Raw genomic sequence first — 10,000 nt, 5'->3', positions numbered from 1 at the left:
GAGAGAGAGAGAGAGAGAGAGAGAGAGAGAGAGAGAGAGAGAGAGAGAGAGAGAGAGAGAGAGAGGGTCATGTCTGTACACTCACCGACGACAGTAAGGCGGTAGTACTTCCTCAGGTTGTCTGCTGAGTTGACTGAGCACATGTACTCCCCCGCGTCCGCCTCCGTCACGTCCTTGATGGTGAGGATCCACGCCTCGTCCCCCGCCAGAGTGAGGGAGTGGTGCACCGAAACGCGGGGGTTCTCCGTAAAGAGATCCTCCCCCATGGCGAAGACAATGCCTTTTTTCATCCCTAGCCACGCCGTCTGTAAAGGGAAAAGACAATGAGTGGCAGCATATGAAGGATGTAAAAATAAAAGTTAGTGTACAAACTGAAAAGATAATGAGAGGCACCGTGTATAAAAGATATGAAAAAAAAGGAGTAGTTTAAAATAGCGTGTTTACTGACCAAATAACCTTGACATGCCTGGTTCAGATGAAGCAGAAGCACCAGGTGTTGTGTTACCTTAGCGAAAGAAACAAGATCTTACCGTCGGAATTGGTGAAGTTAAAATGATCATGACCGACTTAAACAACCACATATGGAGGAGAATAAACAGCAAAAAGTGAAAAGCAGCAACTCCTCATTTTCCCCAGTTCATAACCAGGTTTCCCACTGACCCCAAAAAGAGGCTTTATGGAATTAAATGCGTGGTGGGAACTGGAAGGGCAGAACACAGTGGCCCGTACTTCTGTCCCGATCCCGTGTCGAGTGTGTCAGCCTAGTTATTTCATCGTATCTTTCCTTTCCCGACCAGACTGCGACATTCTCCCGGCAAACCCAAATGATGTACCTTCTTGTTATACCTCTGCTTCAAGCCCCTCATCATAGGCCTGTTTGTTTTGCCCTTACCTTCCACTTTGGCTTTTGTGTTCAGTAGTCACATTGGTGCCTCGCTGACACACACACACACACACACACACACACACACACACACACACACACACACACACACACACACACACACACACACACACACACACACACACACACACACACACACACACAGAAAGAGAGAGAGAGAGAGAGAGAGAGAGAGAGAGAGAGAGAGAGAGAGAGAGAGAGAGAGAGAGAGAGAGAGAGAGAGAGAGAGAGAGAGAGAGAGAGAGAGAGAGAACTGACATACAGAGATATAGACAGAAAGACAATAGAAACAGGCACACACACAGACAGACAGACAGGCAGACATACAGACAGACACACAGAGCCGGGCCGGGGAGTTTATGCTCTGCTTTTAATCTCATCGGGACATGACACATTTTTTTTTTCTTTTTTTTATTATTATTTTATTATGAGGCTGCAGTTTAAGTCCCATCTTATTTTCATGAAGTGTGTCACAGCGGCACTGCATCAGTACTGAACTCTCCCTGTAATTAATACCTGCCTGCGAATTTTTTATTTAAGGGCGCGGGAAAAAAAAAATAATATTGTGATAATCCTGACTCATTTTTACTGAATACTAAACTCACAGCAATCATGAAAAAAAAAAAATTCTATTTAATTTTTTTTTATCTGATATTTATCTCTAACAATGATTTATTCTTCTATGTCTCTTTTTCTCCTCTATCCTTCTATAACCTTTAACGTGGTTATTTTCAACTATATTTTTTTCTTCTGTATCTTTTTGTTTGTATTACAGCGTGTAACATATGCCGTTTATTTATTCTACAGGAGGGTGAATGACACTGAGGTGAGACAGGTAATTTATTAACAAGAGGGACGTTGACGAAGGGGGAGCGCGGTGACCGAGGGCTGCAGGGCTGATAATGGGCGGTGAGGGAGGCGCGAGGGGGGCACGGAACTATAGAGGAGGAAGCAGAGTTACGAGTGCAAGAGAGAGAGAGAGAGAGAGAGAGAGAGAGAGAGAGAGAGAGAGAGAGAGAGAGAGAGAGAGAGGCACAGAAAGACAGACAGATAGGCGCAAAAAAGACAAATACATAGGCGCAGCAAGATAGAGACAGGAATTAACAGAGCTAGCCAATGATATATAGACTGAAAGGGACACAGACAGATCAACAGAGCTGCAGATACTCTAAGGTAGACATTCACATATAGACAGTGAAACAAACACATGAACAGACAGACATATGGGCAGAAAGAGATTGGCGGAGAGACAAATATAAACCAGAAAACAGAGAGATAGACGGAAAGATAGATAAACAGGCAGGTAGGCAGAGGGATAGACGGACAGACAGAGATAGATAGACAAACAGACAGAGATAGGCGGACAGACAGACATATTAACAACGGATAGACGGATAAACAGACGGGCATACAGAAGAATTGACTGACAGACAGAGAAATAGACAGACAGATGAATAGACGGGCAGACTGACAAGTAAACAGACAGACAAATAGATAGCCAGATAAATAGACGGACAGACAGGGAGATGGGCAGAGATAAACGAACAGACAAACAGAAAGACAGAAAAACGGACAGACAAGCAAATAGACAAATAGACCGAGATAGATGGACAGACGCACCCACCTGATAGTCCTTAATGTTCTTGACTGTACACCGGAACACTGCCTCGCGTCCCACGGCGGCCACGATCTCCTGTTTGTCATTGGAGCCAAAGGAGGGAACCGCCGCCTCTGGGGGAGGAGGAGAGAGAGGCGGAAGGATGGAGAGGCAAGGAGTGACGCTTGCGGATGTGGTATAATAGAGTGAGTGTGTGTGTGTGTGTGTGTGTGTGTGTTGTGTGTGTGTTGTGTGTAGGAAATGCCAAATAGAATAATTAGAACGACAAGTTTTATAACATCATGACAGCTGAGATTGTAATAAAACATATAATTAGAATCATTATTATTATTTTTTTTATCATTATCATTATTATTATTATTATTATTATTATTATTATTATTATTATTATTATTATTATTATTATCATTATTATTATTATTATTACTGTTATTTAATAGTAATAGTAGTAGTAGTAGTAGTAGTAGTCGTTGTTATAGTAAGAGGCGGGTAGTAGAGATAACTGAAATGGTATTCATTATTAGAACAATATTAATATTGGCATTGATACGAGTAATGATAATTTTCATGTCAATAGAAATAATAATGATGGTAATGACAATTATAATATAATAATAATAATAATAATAATAATAATAATAATAATAATAATAATAATAATAATAATGATAACAATAATAATAATAATAATAATAACCAACATTACGCCAACAGCACCAGCGGGAATATATAATTGGTAAGTGTGCAGTTAATTAAACATTATCTGACATTTTTTCACGACACATTTAAAGTGAAGTATTGTTTGGCTGACGGCAGAATTTATCACTTTTATGGTAGTTTTAAACTCGCCCCCCGCTCATTCGCCCACTCATTCGGTCACTCACTTCTCTCATTTACTCTCCCACACACTTTCACTCACAGTCCTCTCACTCACTGATTGTAACACACTGCTCACTCATTCTCTTAACATTCACTGGTCACTCATTTTTTCTCTCTATTAGTCACGCAGTCAGTCAGTCAGTCAGTCAGTTAGTCCATCTTGTATTCATTGAGTCAGTGAGTGAGTCAGTCGCTCAGTTATACACTTATCAACTCATAGATTACTCATTACTACAGTTTCTAGTATTTCCACCGTCACCATCGCTGCCACCACCACCATCACCACCACCATCGCCATCACCATCACCACCACCATCGCCATCACCATCACCACCATCATTTCAGCATAATCTTTTACAGACTTATTTCTCGTCCCAGTGGAGCCAGTAACGTTCTACCTCAGTACCTGTCCCTTCATCTATGTCACATCAGGGTACGTGCGGGCATTAACACAGACAAGCGCGCGCGCACACACACACACACACACACACACACACACACACACACACACACACACACACACACACACACACACACACACACTCTCTCTCTCTCTCTCTCTCTTACATTCACTCCCTCGCCTCACTCTATTCTCCATTCAAGGTGAAGCTTTCATTCATTCCCATCACACGGAGCCAAGAAGAATGATAGATAAGGAAGCGGATAGGAGAAGACGAGGCAGGCCGAAGACAAGATGGAAGGACTGCATAGGGGATGATTTGAGAAACAGAGAGAGGGAGGGTTAAGTGGAGAAGAGGCAGAAGACAACCTTATAGAAAAGACAAGACTAGTAGGGAAGAGCAACACTACATGAACATGAGAGACTGCAAAAAAAAAAAAAAAAAGCAATGAGGAGCAAAAATAAAGACCAGAAGACAGAACCTAATGGAAAAGACCCCATATTACGAAAGTGAGGGATATTGTACTGCAGAAGAGGAAATAGAACCACCCGAAAGCACAGACCAGTCCAATTCATACGAGTCCTCTATTCCCTCGTTGAGTTTCACAAGGTGCCTTTCTCGTCCTCCTCCCATTCTTTTAACCTCCTCCTCCTCCTCCTCCACTCGAACGATTCTCTTCCCAAACCTCAAACTTCTCCACCGATGGGGTTCAAGTTTCCCTAAAGACTTCCTCGGCTGCAGGTCCGTTCAGGCTCCGGTGGTTCTCGCGCCCCCTGCCTCGCTGCTGCCACTCTCCTCTAATCGGTAACTTTCCTGTCGCGCCAAGAGGGAGAAGTGGCAGCTTTTCCCATCTCCAGCCCTTAAATAAAAGTGTCCCATTATCACCTGAAAGAAAGGGCGGCTGCTGCTTCTTATTTTTTTTTCTAGTTTTTTTATTCTTTCTTGGTTTTCTATGTTTTTGAGTTTTCTTGTGTTTTGTTTTTCTTTTTTCTTTTCGTTTTTGTTTTGGTTTCTTTTTTTGTTTCTGTGTTTCTGTGTTTTCTTTGTTTCTGTGTTGCTTTCTTTTTTCTCCTGCTCCTCATTCTCCTGCTTCTCTCCTCCTCCTCCTCCTCCTCCTCCTCCTCCTCCTCCTCCTCTTCCTCCTCCTCCTCCTCTTCTTCTATCTCCACTTCTTCTTTCTATATTATTTTTTTAGCATTTTATTTGTTCTTTTTTCTCCTCCCACTTCTGCTCTGTGTTATGTTTTTGCCTTGCATTTTCGCCTTTCTCATTTCTTTTGCTTTTTTATTTATTTGTTTATTTATTTTATTTTCCTTCCTCCATTTTGTTTGTCATTTTCTTTCGTACTATGTTTTATTTTCTGCTACATTTCATCCTTTATTTTCTTTTTTTTTTGTTTGTTGTTTTATTTCTTTCTCCCATTTATCATAGTCGCCGTTGCTTTTGTCACCTTACTCCTCCTCGTCCTCCTCCTCCTCCTCCTCCTACCTCCTCCTCCTCTTCCTCCTCTTCCTCCTCCTCCTCCTCTTCCTATCTATCATCAACATATCTTTAATTTTACCCTCCCTCTTCCCCCTTTTTATCTACCAATCTTTTCTCATCGCCAGCCTGCCAAAGACTCCCCGCCCACACCTTACCTTGTGCGTTACCTGCAGGCCAAATGAACACACGCAACACCCTCTAATAAGCAAGGCCCGGTTCGTGGCTAGGCTCTCACTGCTCCCCGCAAACAAGCCAGACCACAACGCCCACCACTAATCAGGCTCACTTCTCACCTATAATATGCTATTCCTCTCCCTCTCTCTCTCTCTCTTGCACAGACACGTACACACACAGCAGCCAGCACCACCCACCGTCACCCTCACAACCCCTTGTCAATATTCTCTCTAAAGCTGAACGTCTTATCAATGACTTTATATCACCGTTTCCAGGGGCTTGCCGCTACAACCCTTCGCGCATGATGTTTTTATTTCTTTTATCGTTCCCCGCTACGTGTATGCTAAAGTGAGCGGGTGTGGGTGTGAGTGAGTGGTGTTTGGGAGAAGCAGGCAGACAGGCAGGCAGGCGCGTAGTGGACGGGGGAAAATCCTCACGCGATAAAACACGCGAGACGAGTGGATGGACACCGTGATTGTGACTTTGGCCCTTTCCTATTTATTCATTTTTATTTTTCTTTTTCCTCTTACCCCTCTGTTCCTTCCCCTGTGTCGTCCTGTCCTCCTAGTTTCCCCTTCATCGACTCTTCTTTTCTCCCTCCATTCTATCCTGTTTCCTCCCTCTCTTCCCTCCTATCATTTCCTTACATTCTCTTTCATATTTTTTATTCCCCCTCCACACCTTTGAAAATCGTGCTGCCCATCATCTTCCGCTCCTCCCTATATATATATATATATATATATATATATATATATATATATATAGAGAGAGAGAGAGAGAGAGAGAGAGAGAGAGAGAGAGAGAGAGAGAGAGAGAGAGAGAGAGAGAGGATGAGAGAGAGAGAGAGAGAGAGAAGAGACCGCTTATACCCTGATATAAGTCAAACATAACAGACACAACAACTTTCTAAGGCGTGGAAGAGAATAAAGAAATAGAAGAGAAAACAAGGCAACGCACACATGTATATATGTACACACACGCCCTGCTTTCCCTCTCCTTCCCCTCCTTTTGGCGTATATTGTTTTACTTTTATTCGTGGCTCTGAGAGAAACAGGAGTCGAACTAATCCTGCCTTGCTTTGTGCCTCGGAGGGAGACAAGGGAAGGGAAGGCAGCGGGAGGCGCGAATAGAGGACACAGGGCGAGGGAGGAGACCAGGTTAGAGGGGAGAGAATCAAACGCTGTAAGTGCTCAGATTGTTAGGACATGAGGAGCAAAATATTGGCATGAAGAATATTCAGGTGAAATATTCATTACGGGGAAAAAAAATGAACGAGATGCAAGACACAGATTGATGTATAGATAGGTAGAGCAAAAAAAAAATGTCAAAAAAAAGAGAAAAAGAAAGAAAAAAGATGATTAATGATAGTGCCACTTGGATTACAAAGAGAGGAGAGAGAGAGAGAGAGAGAGAGGAGAGAGAGAGAGATGAGAGAGAGAGAGAGAGAGAGAGAGAGAGAGAGAGAGAGAGAATCTAATGGAAAATGAAGAATGATGGCGTGTGCGGCGCTAATAAATATATAGAGAGAGAAGGGGAAAGATGAGTGAGAGAGAGATAAGTAATGGATGAGTGGAAAATAAGGAGAAAATGAAGGACAAGGGGATAAAGAAGAAACATGAGGGAGAGAGAGAGAGAGAGAGAGAGAGGAGAGAGAGAGAGAGAGAGAGAGAGAGAGAGAGAGAGAGAGAGAGAGAGAGAGACTACTACCATCACTACTACTACCACCACTAGCACTACTACCCATACTACTACTACTACTACTACTACTACCTCCTCCTCCCTCATCACACACATCTTCTGAACGCCATGTCTTCACGCTAATCCATAAATAACGTTCCATTCTTTCTGACACCTCGCATCCCTTCCCTCCTCCAATCCTTCCCTTCTTGTTTTTTTTTTTTTTTTTTTTTGTTCGTCCTTTCCTTTCCTTGCATCCCTCGTTTAATTTTTTCCCCTTCGTTTTATATCAATAACGAGAGAGAGAGAGAGAGAGAGAGAGAGAGAGAGAGGAAGAGAGAGAGAGAGAGATGAGAGAGAGAGAGAGAGATGAGAGATGTACGAGGTGTGTCATTAAAGTTCCAGGACGGGTGGTCCTAAAAGATGAATTTCAAACCCAAGCCACAAACCACCATATTTCCCCTTCAAAGTAATCCTTCTGGAGTATACAACTGCGCTCCCAACCCTCTACAGTCACTAATCTTTTTCTTACGTGCTTTTAAAATCATGTCCTCTGTTGCAGGTCGTTTAACAATGAGCGCTGAACAGCGAACAAACTTGAAGTTTTTGGTGTGCAAGTTGGGGAAAACGCCGTCAGAAGCACTGGGTATGCTGCAAAAAGTGTACGGGGTATGAGACAATGTCACGCTCACGTGTTTTTTGAGTGGTGCAAGAGGTTCAAAGAGGGCCGGGAGGACGTGGAAGATGACCCCAGGAGTGGAAGACCCTCAACGAGCAGGAATGAGGCCAATGTTGAGCGTGTCAAGCAGATGGTGCGTGACGATCGTCGGTTGACTGTTCGAAAGATCGCAGATGAGCTTGGCATGAACCACAACAGCGTGTGGAAGATTATCACTGAAGATCTGGGCATGCGGAAAGTCTGTGCGAAGATGGTGCCGAGACTCCTGAACGATGACCAGAAGGGACGACGCATGCAGGTGTGTCAGGACATCCTCGAGCGTCTGGAAACTGAACCAGACTTGCTCAGGAGAGTCATCACCGGCGATGAGTCCTGGGTATTTGAGTACGACCCGGAGACCAAACGCCAGAGCCTTCAATGGGAAGAGTCCGGCGTCGCCACGGCCGAAGAAAGCAAGGCAGTCCAGGTCCAGCTTCAAGGTCATGTTGATCGCTTTCTTCGATGTGAGGGGCATCGTCCACTGCGAGTTCTTGCCACAGGGCCAGACAGTCAACCAACATGTGTACAAAGAAGTACTGCGGCGTCTGCTTCGTGCAGTGCGCGAGAAGAGGCGGGAGTTGTGGCAGGGCAACTCGTGGCTGCTTCACCACGACAATGCGCCTGCTCACAATGCCCTGAGCATCAGAGAGTTCTTGGCCAAGAAGAACATCGCCGTGCTGGAGCAACCGCCCTACTCACCTGACCTCGCTCCGTGCGACTTCTTCCTCTTCCCCAAGCTCAAGGAGGTCATGAAGGGGACCCGTTTTGATGATGCGGACGACATCAAAAAGGCCGTGACGACGGAGCTGAGGAGCATCCCGCAAGAATCCTTCCAGCAGTGCATGCAAGCCTGGCAGAGAAGGATGGACAAGTGCATGCGGTGCCAGGGGGATTACTTCGAAGGAGATAACCTATAGTTTGTAGCCTGGATGTGAAATAAAACGTGTGTGGCACCAGTCCTGGAACTTTAATGACACACCTCGTATGTAAGGTTTATTCGATGTCTCTGTTTCCTTACATATTAATGGGACAAGGTGTTAAGTGAGTATTGGTGTCCTGAATTCTCCTGCTAATTAGCACATCTCGCTGCCTCATTTGTCACTCTCGAGCCCTATCACTTATTACATACGCTGACCTCCCCCGAGTTGATATTTATCCGACTAGCTAGTGAAATATTGATACTGCCAGAGAGAGAGAGAGAGAGAGAGAGAGAGAGAGAGAGAGAGAGAGAGAGAGAGAGAGAGAGAGAGAGAGAGAGATCTACTAAAAGATGCAATGCAAAGTCTTGTGCAATATTTAGCTCACTGGCGTGGGATTTTCAAGCACTGGCGTGTGTGAATTAATACACATTGAGGACCTCTGCCAACGATGGTGTGTGTGTGTTCGTGTGTGTTACATCTCCATCTTGTATATATTATTTTATTTCCCCCCTTTTAGTCTTATAGTTTATCTGCAACACACTTTTAGAATTTATTCATGTAAATTAATTTTCATAACCACAATCAAATCATCTCTAATTCTTCGCATATAGACAAAGGACATTTCCAAGCCGCCTTAATCTTTCTTTTCTCGTACATTAAGCAACGTCAAGATTTGCTTTGTCTTTTGCGTTTCTTGTCAGTAAGTTCCGGTGTTTGATGTACCTGAGATTCCAGCTGTGCTCTTACAACTGCTGCATTATTCCCTAGTCTTTTCTGTTAAGTCAGTCGCTTTGTGCATAACTTGAAATACGGCTCAACATCGCCTCTTTCCCTCTTGCCGCTCTGCACTCATAACCCATTTGTTTCGCTAGATACAATAGACATGACGTCTTGTTTACAGGCACACAGTGAAAGAAGTGTAGTAGTCTAATGAGGCATGTTCTGCTACAAAGAAATCGATGCTGGGTTTTTATGCAGTTACTTTGTTGTCTTTTTAAGAAATGAATTTTTTTTTTTTTTTTCGCTAATGATTTGCTGGAGTAACTCAATTACAAATGATGTCAGGTTAAGTGAACGGTAATTAATAGTTTCTCTCTCCGTCTCTGCTTTTTTTTTTTTTTTGCAGGAGTTAAATTTTATTAGCATTTTTTTCCACAGCTATATTTGCCCATCATACAATTCCTGGTGTTTGTGATCCAATTATGTATGACTGTTGGTCCCGTCCGT

At 43.6% G+C, this 10,000-nt stretch overlaps 1 protein-coding gene and 1 long non-coding RNA gene across 3 annotated transcripts in view; one reads left to right on the top strand and one right to left on the bottom strand.

The window, feature by feature from the left end:
• Window positions 1–10,000, top strand: part of LOC135104323 (uncharacterized) — a 147,006-nt gene that overhangs the window by 89,337 nt on the left and 47,669 nt on the right. The window lies entirely within an intron of this gene.
• The window catches only part of LOC135104322 (protein amalgam-like), a 111,422-nt gene that overhangs the window by 83,167 nt on the left and 18,255 nt on the right, over window positions 1–10,000 (bottom strand). For both annotated transcript variants that reach the window (XM_064011594.1, XM_064011593.1), the window contains exons 2-3: window positions 2,529–2,635; window positions 86–305 (exon numbers count right to left, since the gene is read on the bottom strand). In XM_064011594.1, the coding sequence (XP_063867664.1) occupies window positions 86–305; window positions 2,529–2,635 (327 nt within the window). The remainder of the gene's footprint in view (window positions 1–85; window positions 306–2,528; window positions 2,636–10,000) is intronic.

The sequence above is a fragment of the Scylla paramamosain genome, chromosome 10 (genome assembly GCF_035594125.1).
Source record: "Scylla paramamosain isolate STU-SP2022 chromosome 10, ASM3559412v1, whole genome shotgun sequence".
Taxonomy (NCBI): domain Eukaryota; kingdom Metazoa; phylum Arthropoda; class Malacostraca; order Decapoda; family Portunidae; genus Scylla; species Scylla paramamosain.
Note: the sequence above shows the minus strand (reverse complement) of the source record. Positions and strands in the feature narration are given on the sequence as shown.